The following is a 21,266-nucleotide window of genomic DNA, read 5'->3' on the forward strand; positions in this document are numbered from 1 at the left end:
CCTTTGCTGGTCTTTCTGTTCTGTCCTCTGCTGGTCTTTCTGTTCTGTCCTTTGCTGGTCTTTCTGTTCTGTCGTCTGCTGGTCTCTCTATTCTGTCCTTTGCTGGTCTTTCTGTTCTGTCCTTTGCTGGTCTTTCTGTTCTGTCCTCTGCTGGTCTTTCTGTTCTGTCCTCTGCTGGTCTCTCTGTTCTGTCCTTTGCTGGTCTTTCTGTTCTGTCCTCTGCTGGTCTCTCTGTTCTGTCCTTTGCTGGTCTTTCTGTTCTGTCCTCTGCTGGTCTTTCTGTTCTGTCCTTTGCTGGTCTTTCTGTTCTGTCGTCTGCTGGTCTCTCTATTCTGTCCTTTGCTGGTCTTTCTGTTCTGTCCTTTGCTGGTCTTTCTGTTCTGTCCTCTGCTGGTCTTTCTGTTCTGTCCTCTGCTGGTCTCTCTGTTCTGTCCTTTGCTGGTCTTTCTGTTCTGTCCTCTGCTGGTCTCTCTGTTCTGTCCTCTGCTGGTCTCTCTGTTCTGCCCTCTGCTGGTCTTTCTGTTCTGTCCTCTGCTGTTCTCTCTGTTCTGTCCTTTGCTGGTCTCTCTGTTCTGTCCTCTGCTGGTCTCTCTGTTCTGTCCTCTGCTGGTCTTTCTGTTCTGTGATTTGCTGGTCTTTCTGTTCTGTCCTCTGCTGGTCTTTCTGTTCTGTCCCTTGCTGGTCTTTCTGTTCTGTCGTCTGCTGGTCTCTCTATTCTGTCCTTTGCTGGTCTCTCTGTTCTGTCCTTTGCTGGTCTTTCTGTTCTGTCCTCTGCTGGTCTTTCTGTTCTGTCCTCTGCTGGTCTTTCTGTTCTGTGATTTGCTGGTCTTTCTGTTCTGTCCTCTGCTGGTCTTTCTGTTCTGTCCTTTGCTGGTCTTTCTGTTCTGTCCTCTGCTGGTCTTTCTGTTCTGTCCTTTGCTGGTCTTTCTGTTCTGTCCTTTGCTGGTCTTTCTGTTCTGTCCTCTGCTGGTCTTTCTGTTCTGTCCTTTGCTGGTCTTTCTGTTCTGTCGTCTGCTGGTCTCTCTATTCTGTCCTTTGCTGGTCTCTCTGTTCTGTCCTCTGCTGGTCTTTCTGTTCTGTCCTTTGCTGGTCTTTCTGTTCTGTCCTCTGCTGGTCCAGCAGCAGGTTCTTCAGTACGTCTGTCAGACGGCAGCAGGTGGACAGACGGGGGCTGGTTTGTCTGTTCGGATCCTCTGGACTGTGCAGACTCCTCACTGATGTCCAGGCTGGTTTTAGTGTCCTGCTGTCGTCCCTCCTGTCCCGAGCAAACCATCAGTTGAAATAAATGAATTTGAATGTAATTTGGCAATAAAAGTCAAAGTTCACTTCCTGCCTGAGAGGCAGAACTGAGGGCATGAAGCCCCAAAGGTCTCAGAAGATAAAAGGTTCAGATAAGACTTTATTGATCCCTCACCGAAGCTGTTAGTTGAGATCATAACAGTCGATCGGAATCAGTTTGGTCGTTGAAGCTCTGATTGGCTGAATTAGCTTCTTTAAGTTGTTTCTAATGTATTTGTACAGTTCAGAGTGACCTCTTCAACCTTAAGGAATGACTCCATGTTTGTGTGATGAAAAGTTTTTGATCATGTGTTTCCTCCCTCAGAGTGGCCACATGCCGGCGGTTCGAGTCTGGGAGGTGTCGGAACGTCTGCAGGTCGCTGAGCTGCAGGAACATAAATATGGAGTCGCCTGCGTGGCGTTCTCTCCCAACGGGAAATACATCGTCAGCGTGGGTTACCAACACGACATGATGGTCAACGTCTGGAACTGGAAGGTAACGGAGCGACTAATGATTGACGAGTGATTGATGAACTTCCCCAGTGGAACACATTCAGGTGCCATCAGAATAATCAGAAAATTGGGTTTTACGACTGGGAACATTCACGTGAACGCCACGTGAAGAAGGAAAAACAGCTCGCAAAGTCCACAACTTTGACGTCATAAACACAGAAACATGACAGATGAAATGAAATGTTTGTTTGGAAAACTTTTTTGTTGCTTCACATGTTTCGGATAAACATTTTGATCACACGTACTGAACGATGCAGCGTGAGGCGGTAACTCTGTCACCGTCCATGCAGAGTGAGCCACATTCACAAAGTTAGAGCTCTTCTTTATCCTCCATTAAAGCTCACGAACGCACCGGCTCATGAACCTGGGCCGTCGAGGAGCTCCTGAACGCACCGTTGACGTCCTTGTACTCTGCTTCCTCCTTCGTACTGAAGCTCCTCTTCAGTGCGTTCCACAGACGGCTGTTTTTACATCTTTCTGTTACAGTAGTTTGGTCACTGGAATCACTTTCCAGATTTAGATTAATTGAACAAGCTGCAGCTTTATTGATCCCAGCAGTCGTTAAGATGAACTTCACCTTAAAGTGGTCAACACATCAATACAATCAATCAGTCAATAATTGGAATCCAGTGTTATTCTCAAACGAGCTGCAGTGCTTCCTACAGACGGACGGAGAGAAAACAGCTTCAGGGAACGTCGTGTTTGCATTTGATGTCTGTCAGCACAGACGACGAGGACGCCACTGCAACTGCTTTTAATGTGAAACATCTGGAGGAAGTGGAAGAGGAAGCAGCTGGAGTCGATCAGTCAACAGATGTTCAGTCTGTTGTTCTGATCAATCAACATTATTCTGAAAATGTCTCTGTGAAGCCTCGTTTCTGTGAAGTCTACGCGTCCAATGAGAGTCCCATGCTCCGATCACATGACCTCTGCTGTCTGTGTGAACGTCTCTGAGCTTTGACTTGTTCTCGTGTTTTTGACCATCGCTTCTCACGTTGTTTCATGTGTCTGTCCCTCAGAAAAACGTTGTGGTTGCAGCCAATAAGGTGTCCAGTAAGGTGACAGCTGTCTCCTTCTCAGACGACAGCTCCTACTTTGTCACCGCCGGCAACCGCCATGTCAAGTTCTGGTACCTGGACCACGCCAAGACCTCCAAGGTTCTCGAGCCAATCACATGACTGACCCGTTGATGAAAGCATCTCGTGCAATCGTCGTGTTTGTTGAACGTCCTCTCCACGTGTCTCCAGGTGAACGCCACTGTCCCTCTGCTGGGGCGTTCAGGGCTGCTGGGAGAGCTCAGGAACAATTTCTTCAGTGACGTGGCGTGTGGGCGTGGTCGGCAGGCCTCGTCCACTTTCTGCATCACTTCTTCTGGTCTGCTGTGCGAGTTCAACGACCGGCGGCTCCTCGACAAGTGGGTCGAGCTGCGGGTGAGTCTGAGCGCTCTGGTTTCAGGAAGATCAAAGTGATGAACTTACCTTGAACATTAGTTTTCTGCAGTGATGTCCAGCCGTACTTCAGTACACTGTGACATCACAGCTGGGTGTGGCTACAGGTGTGCGACCACAGCCAATGAGAGACAGGCTGTCTTTAATCCGAAACCCTCTAACGTGAACTTCCTCTGCTTCCTCCTCTGCTTCCTGTGCAGAGAGTCGACTCTGCCGCCGTAAGTCGTCCTCTCACCTGAGCTCAGTCAGTTCAGCCTGTGACGCCTTTTCTGTCGTCTGTTTTTGAGAATTCACTCCTGATCAGATTGATTGATTGATTGTTTGACAGCTGTATTGTGAATGGCTTCGTTCACCGTGATGGATGAAGGCTTATTAGACTCACGACAGAGGAGACGTAGAACAAGAAGTCTGAAAGTCAGTTTGACCTGAAATAAAGGACGTAAAGCTGTTTTTGTTTCTTCAGAGACGTGATCTTTGTTACCAGTCAGACATTAGCTGTTAGCTTTTAGCTCTTCACTGTAGAAGCTAACAAGCAGTCCAGAAAGCAGCAAAATGAATCTTTTGGTGTTGGACATTTGGAGACATTTCGTTGCTGTTTGATAATTAGCCAACTTCTTTAGCTAGTGAGCTAAGCACTCACATGCTAACTCTGTGACTGGTTTATTTCAGAGACATAAAGTTCATCTTAAAGACTAAACAAACCAAAATATTGTTGCAGAAAATTCAGTTTTTCACTTCCTGTATCGATCAGTGAAAAGCTCTGTACTTAACGCAGTGTTGACCACCGCCTTGTCTCGTGTCCAGTCGTCTTTGAACATTCCTGCATCATTGCAGAGAGGCTAACGGCTAAAAATAGCTAACGTTAATCACCAAACGACAACAAAAAGGTTCGTAAACTAGGACAAAGCATCACGATGAGGTCATCACTGTACAACCTTCAACAACGACTCCGACAAACTGGGAGATGAGTGCTTCATCAGAAAGTTATCTGACTTTGTGCCTGTGCTGTCAGTGTCCAACGTGTTAGCTTGTACCGTTGTGTCATGCTACGCTGACGTTAGCTTGTGTTCTGCTACACGAGTAGTTTGAGAACTGTTGCAGAGAACGGGTTCAGGCTGAACTCTCAATCTTTATCCTCACTGGCTGAACTGACTGACTCAGACACGCCCACTTCTTTTATCTCACTCCATTGGTTGGTTTCACAGCACGCCACTGTCATTCATAACCAACGCTTCACCTGATTGGCTGAATGACACATCACCCCGTCCACCATCCACGCTCTGATTTACCGATGACCCTGAACGCTGCATCAGTCATGCCCACCAGCATGCAGCACTCACCCATTGCTGCAGTACTGCAGTAGTGATACCACAGCACAGAGCTGACGCCACGCAGCAGCTCAGTGTCAAAGCCGTCTTTGTCCTCGTCTTCACCCACTGACATTCTCTCACTTCATTTACATCTTCAGGCTTCACAGGAAGAACAGCTCCAAGTCTGATTTCCATGTTCCATCATGATTATTGAACAGGAGCTTAGCTGAGCTTAGCTTAGCACAAATACTGGAAGCAAGTAGAAACTGCTAGCACAGACCTGCAGCGTGTTGCACGTCTAAGGTCGTCATGATGTTTGATTTTTCACAGTCGATCCAGATTTCTGACAAAGTTACATAACTCTGCACCAGATCTCAGCTGGGGTCAAAGGTCACAGAGAGCGTCAAGGCAGTTAGACTGAGGAGGTCTGAGAATGAGGTCATGTGACTTCTGAAGAAACAGAGAGAGACAATAACAGCCCTCCGTCCGTCTGTCTGTCCATCCGTCTGTCTGTCTGTCTGTCTGTCTGTCTGTCTGTCCGTCCATCTGTCCGTTTGTCTCGTTGTGTCCTCATAACTCAACAAGGATTGTGATGGTTTGACTCTGACTCACCTGTGTGTCTGTGTGTCCTCAGACGTCTCAGGCCACCTGTCTGTCCGTCACGGACGAGTTGATCTTCTGTGGTTGTTCTGACGGGACAGTCAGAGCTTTCAGCCCCGTCAGCCTGCACTTCCTGTGCACTTTGCCCCGCCCACACTGTCTGGGAGCTGACATCGCCACCATGGTGGACGCCAGGTAGAATACACACCTGTCGGATAACACATACGTGACAGGTCACACATACACACACACCTGTCAGGTAACTCATACAAACGGGTCCACATTCAACCCACGTGGGAGCAAATGTTTGTACTACATACCTGTGTGATGCAACGTTTGGTTTGTGTTCAGTAAACACGCCTGCGGTTCATATGTATGTATGTATATGTGTGATATAAAGTGCACATGTGAACGTGTGACACGTATGTGAACGTGTGACACGTATCAACTGTGATGGGATGTAATTTGATGTATCATCACTTCGTCTGACTTCGCCCACATTTAACCCAGAAGAACTCACGTGGACGCGTGTCAGAGGTCACATGATGTCAGCCTGTAGAACTTTTTTTAACCTCAGCCTCAGTCTGGTTTTTATTCAGAGGTCAGCTGACCACTGGACATGTGGACGGTTACCGTGGAAACCACAGAAACATCAGCGTGGCTGTTATTTTTTTTAGTCTCTATGTATCACACATTCCTTCCGGAGCTCTCATAAACTCAGCTCTCTGGTCTCACTCTGTTCTTCCTCCTCCTCCTCCTCAGTCAGCTGTTCTCCTGCAGGTCGGAGGTTCGTTACCCTGACACCGTGGCGGTGACCTACGACCCCACCAACCGCTGGCTGTCGTGCGTCTACAATGACCACAGTGTTTACGTGTGGGACGTCCGAGACCTCCGTGACCCCCGCCGGGCGGGAAAGCTGTACTCCGCCCTCTACCACTCCTCCTGTGTGTGGAGCCTGGAGGTGGGTGGCCCAGACAGAGGTCAAAGATCACACAGCTAACACATCGTTAAAGCACCTGCAGCATGCTGCTCTGAGGTCAGCGTGTCAGGATCGTTAAGGATTCACTCCAGACGTGGACGTGAGCACAGTCCAACAAATGACCTGAACAAGTTCTGTGGACATTTTAAAGAAACTGAAGTCACAGTTTGACGTTTGTGTGTTTGATGAGTGAAACACTGACGCACCTGCTGTGACTGGTTACTGTTGCTGAGCTGCGATTGGACAAGCACCGTTCAGGGGGCGGGGAAACAGTGACACAAATGAGGCTTTTAAAACACTTCATTGAGATGACTTGAAAGACCACAGGTGAACACCTCTTCTTGTGTCTCCTGCAGGTGTATCCAGAGGGGGGAGGAGACCGAGGAGGCGGAGAAGGAGGGGAGGTGCATCTCCCCCCCGGATCATTCCTGTCCTGCTCCTCAGACAACACCATCCGACTGTGGAACATCGACGGTCTCAACGTCGTCAACAGGAACATCCTGAGCCACGTACGAGAACACACACCTTTACCTTTATATTTACAGTGCATTACACACCTACACCTGTACACCTGGCCTGCACCTGTACATCTGTCCTGTCCTGCACCTATCCTGTCCTGCACCTGTATGCCTGGCCTGCACCTGTGCCTCTGACCCGGCACCCTCATGACCTCACTCACCTCTGACCCCTCAGGACCTGCAGAAAGTTATTTATGTGGAGGACAACGTCTCCAGCCTGCTGGACACGGACAGCGTCGCCGGGGGCAGCACAGAGAAGGCGGGGCCATCAGGCTCAGAGGGGCAGCAGGCCGACCAGAGCCGAGCGGGCATCAGGACCCTGAGAGTCAGTCCGGATGGACAGCACCTGGCCTCCGGAGACCGCATGGGAGTCCTCAGGTGAGGGGGGGGGGGGGGGGGGGTCCAGACAGAAGACTTAACTTTAGCTGCTGATTCATCAAGTCCACACACACTCCACTGAGCACACTGTGTGTGTGTGTGTGTGTGTGTGTGTGTGTGTGTGTGTGTGTGTGTGTGTGTGTGTGTGTGTGTGTGTGTGTTGTAGGATCCATGATCTGGACAGTATGGAGGAGATCATGAACGTTCAGGCTCACGACTCTGAGATCCTCTGCCTCGAGTTCTCCAAACCAGACACAGGTGAGAAACACAACACACACAGCACCTGACAACACACACACAACACAACACCTGACAACACACACACAACACAACACCTGACAACACACACACAGCACCTGACAACACACACACAGCACCTGACAACACACACACAACACAACACCTGACAACACACACACAGCACCTGACAACACACACACAACACAACACCTGACAACACACACACAACACAACACCTGACAACACACACACAGCACCTGACAACACACACACAGCACCTGACAACACACACACAACACAACACCTGACAACACACACACAGCACCTGACAACACACACACAGCACCTGACAACACACACACAACACAACACCTGACAACACACACACAGCACCTGACAACACACACACAACACAACACCTGACAACACACACACAACACAACACCTGACAACACACACACAGCACCTGACAACACACACACAACACAACACCTGACAACACACACACAGCACCTGACAACACACACACAACACAACACCTGACAACACACACACAACACCTGACAACACACACACAACACCTGACAACACACACACAACACCTGACAACACACACACAGCACCTGACAACACACACACAACACAACACCTGACAACACACACACAGCACCTGACAACACACACACAACACCTGACAACACACACACAACACAACACCTGACAACACACACACAACACCTGACAACACACACACAACACCTGACAACACACACACAACACCTGACAACACACACACAGCACCTGACAACACACACACAACACAACACCTGACAACACACACACAACACCTGACAACACACACACAACACCTGACAACACACACACAACACCTGACAACACACACACAACACCTGACAACACACACACAACACCTGACAACACACACACACACACCTAACAACACACACAACACCTAACAACACACACACACCTAACAACACACACACACCTAACAACACACACAACACCTAACAACACACACACACCTAACAACACACACACAACACCTAACAACACACACACACCTAACAACACACACACACCTAACAACACACACAACACCTAACAACACACACACACACCTAACAACACACACAACACCTAACAACACACACACACCTAACAACACACACACACCTAACAACACACACACACCTAACAACACACACACAACACCTAACAACACACACACACACCTAACAACACACACACACCTAACAACACACACACACAACACCTAACAACACACACACACCTAACAACACACACACACCTAACAACACACACACAACACCTAACAACACACACACACCTAACAACACACACAACACCTAACAACACACACACACCTAACAACACACACACAACACCTAACAACACACACACAACACCTAACAACACACACACACCTAACAACACACACACACCTAACAACACACACAACACCTAACAACACACACACACCTAACAACACACACAACACCTAACAACACACACACACCTAACAACACACACAACACCTAACAACACACACACACACCTAACAACACACACAACACCTAACAACACACACACACCTAACAACACACACACACCTAACAACACACACACAACACCTAACAACACACACACAACACCTAACAACACACACACACCTAACAACACACACAACACCTAACAACACACACACACCTAACAACACACACACACCTAACAACACACACACAACACCTAACAACACACACACACCTAACAACACACACACACCTAACAACACACACAACACCTAACAACACACACAACACCTAACAACACACACACACCTAACAACACACACACAACACCTAACAACACACACACACCTAACAACACACACACAACACCTAACAACACACACACACCTAACAACACACACACAACACCTAACAACACACACACACCTAACAACACACACACACCTAACAACACACACAACACCTAACAACACACACACACACCTAACAACACACACAACACCTAACAACACACACACACCTAACAACACACACACAACACCTAACAACACACACAACACCTAACAACACACACACACCTAACAACACACACACAACACCTAACAACACACACACACACCTAACAACACACACACACCTAACAACACACACACAACACCTAACAACACACACACACCTAACAACACACACACACCTAACAACACACACAACACCTAACAACACACACACACCTAACAACACACACACACCTAACAACACACACACACCTAACAACACACACAACACCTAACAACACACACACACCTAACAACACACACACACCTAACAACACACACACAACACCTAACAACACACACACACCTAACAACACACACACAACACCTAACAACACACACCTAATAACACACACACACCTAACAACACACACACACCTAACAACACACACACACCTAACAACACACACACAACACCTAACAACACACACACACCTAACAACACACACACACACCTAACAACACACACACAACACCTAACAACACACACACACACCTAACAACACACACACACACCTAACAACACACACACACCTAACAACACACACACACAACACCTAACAACACACACACACACCTAACAACACACACACAACACCTAACAACACACACACACCTAATAACACACACACACCTAACAACACACACACACCTAACAACACACACACACCTAACAACACACACACAACACCTAACAACACACACACACACCTAACAACACACACACACCTAACAACACACACACACAACACCTAACAACACACACACACCTAACAACACACACACACACCTAACAACACACACACAACACCTAACAACACACACACACACCTAACAACACACACAACACCTAACAACACACACACACCTAACAACACACACACACACCTAACAACACACACACACACCTAACAACACACACACACAACACCTAACAACACACACACACCTAACAACACACACACACCTAACAACACACACAACACCTAACAACACACACACAACACCTAACAACACACACACACACCTAACAACACACACAACACCTAACAACACACACACACCTAACAACACACACACACACCTAACAACACACACACAACACCTAACAACACACACACACACCTAACAACACACACACACCTAACAACACACACACAACACCTAACAACACACACACACCTAATAACACACACACACCTAACAACACACACACACCTAACAACACACACACAACACCTAACAACACACACACACACCTAACAACACACACACACCTAACAACACACACACACAACACCTAACAACACACACACACCTAACAACACACACACACCTAACAACACACACAACACCTAACAACACACACACAACACCTAACAACACACACACACCTAACAACACACACAACACCTAACAACACACACACACCTAACAACACACACAACACCTAACAACACACACACAACACCTAACAACACACACACACCTAACAACACACACAACACCTAACAACACACACACACCTAACAACACACACAACACCTAACAACACACACACACCTAACAACACACACACAACACTTGACAACAAACACACAACACGTAACAACACACACAAAATAAAACAACACATAATGCAGTGAACACCATCAGTGACACGCACACACACACTCACACACACTCACACACGTGCACCATGAGTTCAGAGGACAGGAGACTCTGTACGGTGTCCTGCAGGGGTCATGAGATAGAGAGTAAAGTCATCAGAGGATCATTCAAGAAGCTTCATGTGAGGATGTGTTCAGTATTGATCTGTCTGTCTGTCTGTCTGTCTGTCTGTCTCTCTCTGTCTCTGTCTCTGTCTCTGTCTGTCTGTCTGTCTGTCTGTCTGTCTGTCTGTCTGTCTGTCTGTCTCTCTCTGTCTCTGTCTGTCTGTCTGTCTGTCTGTCTGTCTGTCTCTCTCTGTCTCTGTCTCTGTCTCTGTCTGTCTGTCTGTCTCTGTCTGTCTGTCTGTCTCTCTGTCTGTCTGTCTGTCTGTCTGTCTGTCTGTCTGTCTGTCTTTCTGTCTGTCTGTCTGTCTGTCTGTCTGTCTGTCTGTCTGTCTGTCTTTCTGTCTCTCTCTGTCTGTTTGTCTCTCTGCCTGTCTCTGTCTCTCTGTCTCTCTCTGTCTCTGTCTGTCTGTCTCTGTCTGTCTGTCTGTCTGTCTGTCTCTCTCTGTCTGTTTGTCTCTCTGCCTGTCTCTGTCTCTCTGTCTCTCTCTGTCTCTGTCTCTGTCTGTCTGTTTGTCTCTCTGTCTGTCTCTGTGTCTCTCTGTCTCTGTCTGTCAGGTCTCCAGTTATTAGCCACGGCCAGCCGGGATCGTCTGATCCACGTCCTGGATGCGGGCAGAGACTACAGTCTGGTTCAGACTCTGGATGAACACTCGTCGTCCATCACTGCCGTCCGATTCGCCGGTCAGTTTCGATGACCTCTGACCCCTCACAGTCTCATCATGTACAGTCCAAGTTGTTGTTTAATATTCTGCTGCTGATATTTGTCCTCTGACATCATCGTCTCCTTCCTGTCTGTCAGCCAATGAGGGGAAGGTGAGGATGATCAGCTGTGGAGCCGATAAGAGCGTCTACTTCCGCACTGCTCAGCAGGTGAGAACGACACCTGAGTGGTGTCACGCAGCAGATCCACTGATGTTCAGGTGTTTCAGGAAGAAGCCTCGTCTTCCTCTTTTCTGTCTTCTTCTTCCCCTTTTTCTTCTTCTTGTTCTCATTTTTCTTTCTTCTTCTTCCTCCTCTTTCCTTCTTCTTCTTCTTCTTCTTCTTCTTCTTCTTCTTCTTCTTCTTCTTCCTGTGGTCACAGATGGAGGAGGGGTTGGAGTTCACGCGGACGCATCATGTGGTGAGGAAGACGACTCTTTATGACATGGACATTGAACCAACCAGGAAGTACGCAGCAGTGGGTTGTCAGGACCGCAGCATCAGGTAACACACACCTGCCTGTGTGTGTATGTGTGTGTGTGTGTGTTAATCCACCTTCTGCTGAAACAAGCATGGCCGTTCAGTCTGGTGGATGGATTACTCTGCAGATTTGGATTAGGATTAACGGTCCTAATGCTGTCTTCTTCCTCTCCCCTCTTTATCTTCTTCCTCCCCCCCCCCCCTCCTTTCTTCTGTATTTTCTTCTCCTTTCTTTCTCTTTCTCTGTGAAGCCTCTCTTTAATAACTTCCACGTTTATCGGTTGTGCATGTTTGATTTCTTGTAATAATATTTGACAGCAGGAATGAAGTTTCCAGAGCAGCCCTGAACGCACCACATACATATAGATTCATTCATTCATGTATTCATTTATTCACTGGTTCTGGCTCCAGGTCTGGTGAGTTCATCTTGTATGAGGTGATGTGGACTGGACTGGTTTAATGGTTTCCAGTTTGGCTGCTGAGTGTTGTTGAGATACCACCTGCTGGTCAAAGTGGGAACCGCACTGCAGGTTCCTTCAGGTGAAGTCAGAGAACCCTGCAGGTGTCCTGCAGAATGGTGTCTTCAGTTTGATCCTTCTCAGTTTGGATGTGCTTCAGCAGTCTTTGTGGGAGCAGTGCTGACCTTCTCCTCTTCCTCCTCTTCCTCCTCTGCAGGATCTTTAACATCAGTAATGGGAAACAGAAGAAGTTGTATAAAGGCTCTCAGGGCGAGGACGGGACTCTGATCAAGGTAAATCTGGTCTGGCTCACCTGGTCTACACTGTTGAAGCGGCAGGTACCTTCACCTGGTCGCTTTTCCTCTGTTTGTGCGGAGCTCCACGGCTGCAGGCTGAGCTCAGCGCCACCTGACTCCGCTGTGATTGGCTGAAAGAAATAAACAAGTCCGTGTTTTTTTTTCCTCTTTGCTGAATCATGTTGGCCAGACGGAGGTCACACCTTCCATCCAGAATCAGTGTTCTGTTGCCATGGTGACGTCTCCCCGATTCACCCCTCCTGCTCTGTCCTCCTCAGGTGCAGATTGACCCGTCAGGCCTCTACATCGCCACCTCCTGTTCAGATAAGAACATCAGTATATTTGACTTCTACTCCGGAGAGTGTGTGGCCACCATGTTCGGACACTCCGGTCAGTCAGCCTTTGATCTGTTGCAGCCACTGTCTGTGGTGAATGAATGAATGCATGAATGAATGAATATATTTAACAACATATGAATGTAAGTCTGTTTGGACACGTTTGTTTAATCAGTGCAAAGAAGAAGAAGAATGACTAAATGAATGTATTTATGAAACGAACGCTCTGTCTGTCTATCAGAGATTGTAACAGGTCTGAAGTTCAGCAGTGACTGCAGACATCTGATCACAGTGTCTGGAGACAGGTACGTCTCACTTTTTACATCTGAATTTAACATGACGACATCACAGTTTAATGTTCAGCATGACGACATCACAGTTTAATGTTCAGCAAGATGACATCACAGTTTAATATTCAGCAAGATGACATCACAGTTTAATGTTCAGCAAGATGACATCACAGTTTAATGTTCAGCATGATGACATCACAGTTTAATGTTCAGCATGATGACATCACAGTTTAATGTTCAGCAAGATGACATCACAGTTTAATGTTCAGCATGATGACATCACAGTTTAATATTCAGCATGATGACATCACAGTTTAATATTCAGCAAGATGACATCACAGTTTAATGTTCAGCATGATGACATCACAGTTTAATGTTCAGCATGATGACATCACAGTTTAATGTTCAGCAAGATGACATCACAGTTTAATATTCAGCATGATGACATCACAGCTTGTTAATAAGAGATTCTCGAAATCAAAACATTCAGAAACTCAATGAAACTAATCACAAAACCTCTGTCTTTGTGTGTGTGTGTGTGTGTGTGTGTGTGTGTGTGTGTGTGCATGCGTGCAGCTGTATCTTTGTGTGGCGTCTTAGTCCTGAGTTGACCATCAGGATGAGGCAGCGACTGGCTGACCTCCGACCTCTCAGCAGCATGAAGAAATCCCAGAATGCACCTCAGCAGAAAGCGGCGAACCTCAGGTAACTTTATGAGTACAAGAGATGAAAAACCTTCAACTGATCCAAAGTCAGTGATTACAAAATCAAAATGTATCATCCACAGACTGATCACATGACAGTAACGAGAAAAACAAAATTCATCCATCAAAAAATCTGTTTTCTTCTGAACGCTGCAGAGTTTCTGTCGGCATCACAGAGGATTTATCGAACATCTGTGCTGTGAAGTTTTTCTCTTAAAGTTAGACCGAAACTGATGTGTGTGTGTGTGTGCGTGTGTGCGCGAACGTGTCGCAGCAGCAGGGAGGCGTCGACTCCTCGTGTCGTCACCATGTCATCTGACAGCGACAAGGAGGAGGAAGAGGAGGAGGAAGAAGAGCTCTGTTGTCCTTATATGGTCCCAGCAGGAAGCCTGGAGGTGGAGACAGGTCTGTTGCCACGGTTACACCATGTGATAGCGTGGAGCAGAGAGTGGGTTTGTGTGTTTTTAGGAGGAAACGGGATGTGGAGCTGTGATTAAACTGATCAGAGGGCAGTTTGTGGACAAACTGAGGCTGTCGAACAGGTTTTCACGGCCGCTCTGAACTCTGACTGACCTGCAGCTCGTTGAGGAGACAGCTGATGAGAACATGTGATGTTTGTTCTTCCTGCAGAAGCTCCTGAGGACAGATTCAGCTCTGTGGACGGCAGAGGCAGCAGCAAGGTCAGCGCACAGGACGTCACCCGAGTGAACGCGTGAACCATGTGACTCACACGTCACTCATCAGATCTGTGAGGAGTGATGATGATGAGGATGTAACCTTCCTCACATTCATACAGAATTAAGTGATGACATTTTCTATCCCAGAGGTCAAAGGTCAGCTCCACTGTTTGTCTTCTGTCCCTCATCACACTGATCCTGAATCAGAGTCTGATGGTTCAGATCTGCTGTCGGTTGAACGTCTGTTTGACAGTCTGCAGCGTCTCTGCAGCAGCGCCCATGTTTGAAGCTGATTGGTTGAGCTGATGTTGATCTTCAGGTGATTCACCACGCTGACGTGTTGTCCATTAGAGTTCATCCTCCTCACATGATCGTGTGTGGTTGTCTGTGGACAGAACATACGAAACACGTGTGTGTTAAACGTGTTGTCCAGGTTTCCTCTGAGCTCTCACCGTCTCTCTGGGACTCCTCAGGAGGTACTGGGTGGTCGACCCCCTCGTCGTCGCTGGTCCAGGAGGACAGGCAGCGCGGAAGATGGCGTCCTGATGGTGAAGTCCATGTTGGACCTGAGGCTGCTGGATTCGTACCGCCCCGACGGACAGGAGGAGCCACAGGTGGAGCAAGAGGAGGTCAGGATAAGGAGCGGATGATGCTTCAAACTCTTTTTATCGACATGAAGTGAATGTTAACCTCACCTTCTGCCCCGCCCACTCAGATCAAGCCCCACCTTCTCGATGTTAACCCCTCCCCCTGCAACGTGGGTGGGAGGGGCCCATGTGTGGGGGTGGGGCTTCACAGGACCAATCAGGAGCTGGGGAGCACAGTCAGTCTGCAGGTCACCACTGCCTGGGTGAGAACACACATCTGACCTGAGTTCACTTCCTGGTCCTGGTTTTGTCACCGTGTGTTGTTAACAGTGAACCGCCACACTCAGATTGGTTGATTCAATGTCATGTGATCTGTTCAGGCGAAGGACGATGAGACGAGGACCAATCACAGCCCAGACAGGGAGGATCTAGTGCTGTATCCTGACCAATGGGAGGACAGAGTGAGCCTGGCAGGAAGGTAGGACTGTTTCCTAACTGTCGACCTGCCCCCCCGTTTACAGCCTGCCCTCTGTAAACTCCACCCCTTCCTGTCAGTGAGTTCCAGGTGAGGGAGGCGGGTCCAGCCGCTGCAGGGGGACACCAGGACAAACCCAGTCCAGACAGCGGCTGCTCACTGGGATTCAGCTCCAGCCTGTCCAGTCCAGTCAGACCTGCAGGAGACGGTGAGACAGACAGACAAACGGATTGACGTGATCTTTGCTGTGGAATCATCTCATGTCTGATTGGCTGCTTTTTCTCTCAATGATCTGAATGTGTTTGTCATCATGTGGAGCTTTGGACCAAACAAACATGGTGGAGGCGTCACTTTGGGCTCATCGTGACCACATTTCTCACTGTTTTCACAAAGTTTCCAAAGCGATCAATCGATCGATCAATGATCAGCAGATCGATCCAGAATGAAAAGAATCGTTAGTTTCAGTCCAACACAAAGGAGACACTTTACTGCATGCAGCACTTACTGTCAACACTTCCACTGCTGTAGAAAGACCTGCAGGAGACGGTGAGACACATGACGGTCTGTCTTCCTCTGTTATCTGTCAGACTCAGAGCCTCTCAGTGTGGATGGAAACTCCTCTGAGCTGGAGGACGATGAAGACGAGGGAGGCCGAGGAGAGGTCAGGGCCTCCCAGCTCGTCCCTCAGACTCCAGACCAGGAGGCTTTCCTGAAGGAGCACTTCGTCACGCTGGCCGACCTCTCAGCTTCAGGTACAGCAGGAGCTCGTCTCAAACGCACCACCACCAGCAAACATCTCACCGTCCACACGACAAACGAGGTCGAGACCGTTGGAACTGACGACTAACTTCGACTACACCACCGCCGTCCAGAAAGATCTGAGAAGTTTGTCACTGCAAGCTAGAAGTCCCCCCCCCAGCCGAAACGCTCAGAGGTGTTTGCTCAGCAATGGAAATGGTCTAAAGAGTCGTTTGGTGACTTAATCCACTTTTCCAACCAGCTGACGGGCTCCTGTGGGGGCTCGTTAGCTGGTTGGTTCGTTAGTGAGTTCTGTCTGCAGAAACAGAGCCAGTCGAAGTACACCTTGGTACGAGTTAAGTTTCAACGACACCAGACAGACAGCGTTTTGTAGAAATCAGGCGTTAATCTGTTTGCTGGTGTCTGATGTTGAAAATCAAATGATTATGAACATTATTAATCAATATTATTTATTGTTATTAATAGAGAACATCAGTTAGAAAGCAGATGACCGCAGATCCATCAGAGAACTTTAGCAGGAGGCACTTAGCTGATTTTTGTGGAGGGTAAAGACAAAGGGACCAGGACTGTCCCCAACATAACATGTGGTCTGTTGACAGGGAGTCCAAGCAGAGCGTCTCACAGCTCCAGTGAGAGTCTCAGCATCTCCTCCAGGTTCCTGTCCCAGAATTCAGCTGGAAGGTAAAACATCAAATCACACAGCTCCTCTCAGCATGTTGACCAGCGTCATCAGAGCAGCACAGAATCACATCAGCAGAATTTTAGCAAGCTGAGACCTTTAGACCCCAAATCTGTCCAAAAACCCTCTCATTCTGTTTCTGTGTCGTCGTGACTCAGATGATAAACTGTTTCTCTTTCCTCGCCTCCTCAGTCGGACTGTGCTTCCTCTCCCATCTCGGAACACTGGAGGAGGAGGGGGGGAAGTGAAGGCCCGTCCTCTGGTCTCAGAGGTCCGACCTCTGATGGATCAGAACCAGAACCGGGCCAAGGACAGGAGGGTGTCATGGAACCAGGACCCAACCCAGAAAGAGAACCAGGAGCAGATCCCCTCACTTCAGGACGAGGCACAGCCACAGGACAAGACCAGCCAGGACCAAACACAACCTCCTGAGGTTGGGAACCAAAGCCAGCAGGATGCAGATCAGCTCCAGAGCCAGGTAGAAGACAAGGGGACCTCCTCGGCTCAGCAGACCCACCGGCCCTCCCCATTGAAGAAGAAGGTCCAAACCACAGTGGAGTCCAAGAGGAACCTGGGCCCAACGGCTCGGGCTGCAGCCTCCCACCTGAACTCCTCCTCTGGACTTCGGAAGGCTCAGTCGGTCCAGAGCCTGCTGACCGACACAGGTAACACTCAAAACATGGAGACACAAAGGTGAACACGAAAGGTACAAGCCAGTCTGTCCAGACTTGTCTTGGACTGGTCCTGAGGGACTTAGGACCTGTCCTGGACTTATCCTCAGGGATTTAAAGTCTCTCTCTCTTCCTCAGGTGACTCCTCGCTCACTCACTCAATCTCCCGTTTGTCCAGAGAGGCCTCCCCCCAGCTGCCGCTCCCCCTGCCACGTCCCACCACCCTCCCTTCCTCGCCAAGACGCCCCCCATGTACAGCCCCGTCCCTTCAGAGACCCGGCCCCGCCTCCCCCAGGTCGCCCCAGCAGGAAACAGTCGCCATCACCTCGACTGCAGCTGCTGCTCCTTCTGCTGTCACTCCAAGGAAGTCATCGTCGTCCTCCTCCTCCGCTCCATCGGCGCCACGCTCGTACATGAGCCCCACCGCCAGCTCCATGGCCAAGATGTCGCGCTCCATCTCTGTGGGGGACGGCCTCAACATGTCTGACCCCAGTGAGGACCCCTCGGTGACGTCTTCGCTGGCGGTGGAGGCAGTAACCTCCTCCTCTCAGGTCAATGAGACTCCGCCTCCTCTTGTTGCTGTGGTGCCCTCCAACGCCGCTCTGGCCACGCCCCCTCACGCCGCTGTTGTCCCCGTAGTCGTCGCCGCCTCCTCGTCTTCAGCTGTGGGTAACCATGGTAACCAGGCAGCCCCCCCCCCCCGCGGTCTCCAGGCTCGGGTCCCCGGCAGGCCGCTCCCCGACAAGCCTTCCCTCGCATCCTTCTCGTCATCGCCCTCCTCTTCGTCTTCCTCTTCGCGGCCTCCTCCGGTGTCCGTCTCCCCCCTGACTCCCCCCCAACAGGAGGAGGAGCTTCAAACTGATGCAGAGCAGAGAGACAACGCAGGTTTGGACTCTCATCCTCCTCCTCCTCCTCTTCATCCCTTCATCCTGTCATCTCTCCGTCAGGGCTCTGCCTCTCCCTCCATACTGAAGGGTGAGACGTTTCACTCCTCTTTTATTGTTGTCGTCACTTCCTGTCGTTCCTTTGTGTTTTTCTTCTTCTTCACGTCTTTTTCTTCAGACGGATGTTTGGAACAAATCGTCAGCAGAAACTGATTCCTCACTTTCTACCCGTTTTATTTTCCTCAGAGTTCACGTCGTCACTTTGCTCCTTCTTGAATTTGAAGGTGGACTTTTTGAAGTGATTCTTACCTTCTGCTTCTCTCCGTCTGTGCAGACCAGCCAATCAGTGTGGAGACCTGCAGAGCTCTAACCAATGAGCTGCAGAGCTGCTTCAAGAGAGCAACTCACCTGTACAGGAAGGTGAGTGTCGCTGCTGACATCACCTGTGACATCATCAGCAGTGTGTTCTCAGGTCACTCACCTGTCACTCTCGTTCAGGTGAGCGGCTCCTCTCCTGATGACTCCGCCCCCGACCAGCGTCAGATGGCCGTTGTCCTATCAGAGGCCTTCCAGGCCATGAGGGCGGAGCTCGACTGTTTGCCGCTCAGCACGCCGAGCATTGTGGGAGTGGAGGGGGGGTTGGGAGGAGTCGGGGAGGTGAAGACGGCGGCTCTCCTGGAGGAGTACTCTCTGCTCCTGCTGCAGGCCGTTCACAGGAGGATCAACACACACGACTCTGAAGACTGAAGACACTCCACACCTCCTCCTCCTCCTCCTCCTCCTCCTCCTCCTCGCGCATGTGATCTAAAACAATCTTCTCCTCTTCTTCTGTTTTTCTTCCTCTCTTCCTCCCTCTTGTCTACTCTTCCTCCTTAGTCCTCGTCTTCCTCCTTCCATTCTACTTTTCTTTACCCCCTCATCTTTCTCCTGTTTTTTCTCTTTACTATTTTCTATCCTTCTTCAATCTCATCTTCATCCGCTTGTCTTCATCTTCCTCCTCCTCTTGCTTGTCCTCTGTGTCCAAATCGTCCATCTTCTTGTCGTCTTTCTCCCTCACCTTCTTCCTCCTCCTCGTCTTCATAGATGAAGGATCTGAAGCCATTTTGATTTTGATTCTGGACTTTTATTCCTTTTTTATCGTTATGCAAGAATCTCTCTGGTCTTAACGAGTTTGTAGAAACTGAAGCGACAAACTTTTTCCAGTCGAGTTGTTTTTTAAAGACGTTTTTCTGCTGATTTGTTTTTGTTGATGTTCCCTGAAGTTTGTTTGGAGGGAATGACGACGAGCCACCGGATCGTTTGGATTATTGATCTTTGATTATTGTCGTAGAAACGTTGATGTTAGACTGTAGAAACTTTTTGAAGGAGCAAACAGCAATATGAGACATTTTGTCACGTTCGTTTTGAACAAACTTTATTGTTCTTTGATTTGATGTAAATTTTCTTTGAGGTCACTCGGATGTGAAGCAGACTTCCTGCAGCAGAGCGTCACGATGCGTTCAGGCGACGTCAAGTTTGCAATGGACTCTTCGTATTTATTTACTGTTACAGTTTAACTACTGACCGACTTTCTGAATTTACACTGACGCCATGTTTTCTACAATCATGGACCTGAAGTTTGTTTTTAGAGACTCAGTTTTCTGGATCGTTGGGGTTAAATTTGGGGTCGATTGTTTCTAACAGTTTGTTGTAACACTGACTTTCTCACAGAACAACAGGTCAAAGTTTAGTTTGAAATGTTTTCATGTTTTTTCTCAATTTAATAAAAGTTTGAGACTTATTCTGAGTTTTTACTAGAGCTGTTTCTCAGAAGCTGATTGGTCGGCTGTTTGATGAGTTGGTGAGCATTCGGTCGGCCGTCATGGAGGCTGATGTGACCACTGAACAGAGCAGAAGTTTCTATTGGACGGCCCTCAGCGTCAGCCTGTTTCCTGATTGGTCAGCTGATCTGATTGGACGCTGCGTGAACAAATGAACTGCCAAGTTAATGTTGGTGAAAATGAGACGACGCCCACGATTGTTCAGGTTGTGAATGAACGATGGAAACGCGTCAGACTGACTGAAGCTGCGTCCTGTCACAGACTAAATCCAGATGTTTAGAATAT

At 48.6% G+C, this 21,266-nt stretch overlaps 1 protein-coding gene across 8 annotated transcripts in view; it reads left to right on the forward strand.

The window, feature by feature from the left end:
* mapkbp1 (mitogen-activated protein kinase binding protein 1) overlaps positions 1–20,947 on the forward strand; it is a 28,313-nt gene extending 7,366 nt beyond the window's left edge. The window contains exons 5-32 of one of the 8 annotated variants that reach the window (XM_070979570.1): positions 1,604–1,774; positions 2,811–2,948; positions 3,039–3,221; positions 3,440–3,457; positions 5,184–5,344; positions 5,912–6,110; positions 6,485–6,637; positions 6,822–7,024; positions 7,191–7,282; positions 11,723–11,848; positions 11,967–12,037; positions 12,249–12,370; positions 13,022–13,097; positions 13,379–13,490; positions 13,677–13,740; positions 14,302–14,430; positions 14,704–14,834; positions 15,060–15,109; positions 15,580–15,735; positions 15,822–15,956; positions 16,074–16,171; positions 16,249–16,376; positions 16,756–16,920; positions 17,527–17,608; positions 17,799–18,271; positions 18,416–19,252; positions 19,496–19,581; positions 19,660–20,947. In XM_070979570.1, the coding sequence (XP_070835671.1) occupies positions 1,604–1,774; positions 2,811–2,948; positions 3,039–3,221; positions 3,440–3,457; positions 5,184–5,344; positions 5,912–6,110; positions 6,485–6,637; positions 6,822–7,024; positions 7,191–7,282; positions 11,723–11,848; positions 11,967–12,037; positions 12,249–12,370; positions 13,022–13,097; positions 13,379–13,490; positions 13,677–13,740; positions 14,302–14,430; positions 14,704–14,834; positions 15,060–15,109; positions 15,580–15,735; positions 15,822–15,956; positions 16,074–16,171; positions 16,249–16,376; positions 16,756–16,920; positions 17,527–17,608; positions 17,799–18,271; positions 18,416–19,252; positions 19,496–19,581; positions 19,660–19,908 (4,608 nt within the window). In that variant the 3' untranslated portion in view covers positions 19,909–20,947. Of the gene's footprint in view, positions 1–1,603; positions 1,775–2,810; positions 2,949–3,038; positions 3,222–3,439; positions 3,458–5,183; positions 5,345–5,911; positions 6,111–6,484; positions 6,638–6,821; positions 7,025–7,190; positions 7,283–11,722; positions 11,849–11,966; positions 12,038–12,248; positions 12,371–13,021; positions 13,098–13,378; positions 13,491–13,676; positions 13,741–14,301; positions 14,431–14,703; positions 14,835–15,059; positions 15,134–15,579; positions 15,736–15,821; positions 15,957–16,073; positions 16,172–16,248; positions 16,377–16,755; positions 16,921–17,526; positions 17,609–17,798; positions 18,272–18,415; positions 19,253–19,495; positions 19,582–19,659 lie in introns of all 8 variants that reach the window. The other 7 variants (XM_070979572.1, XM_070979566.1, XM_070979571.1 and 4 more) reach the window with 7 other exon arrangements.
* The last annotated feature ends 319 nt before the right edge of the window (positions 20,948–21,266 follow it).

This window comes from Chaetodon trifascialis, chromosome 14 (assembly GCF_039877785.1).
Source record: "Chaetodon trifascialis isolate fChaTrf1 chromosome 14, fChaTrf1.hap1, whole genome shotgun sequence".
Lineage (NCBI taxonomy): Eukaryota > Metazoa > Chordata > Actinopteri > Chaetodontiformes > Chaetodontidae > Chaetodon > Chaetodon trifascialis.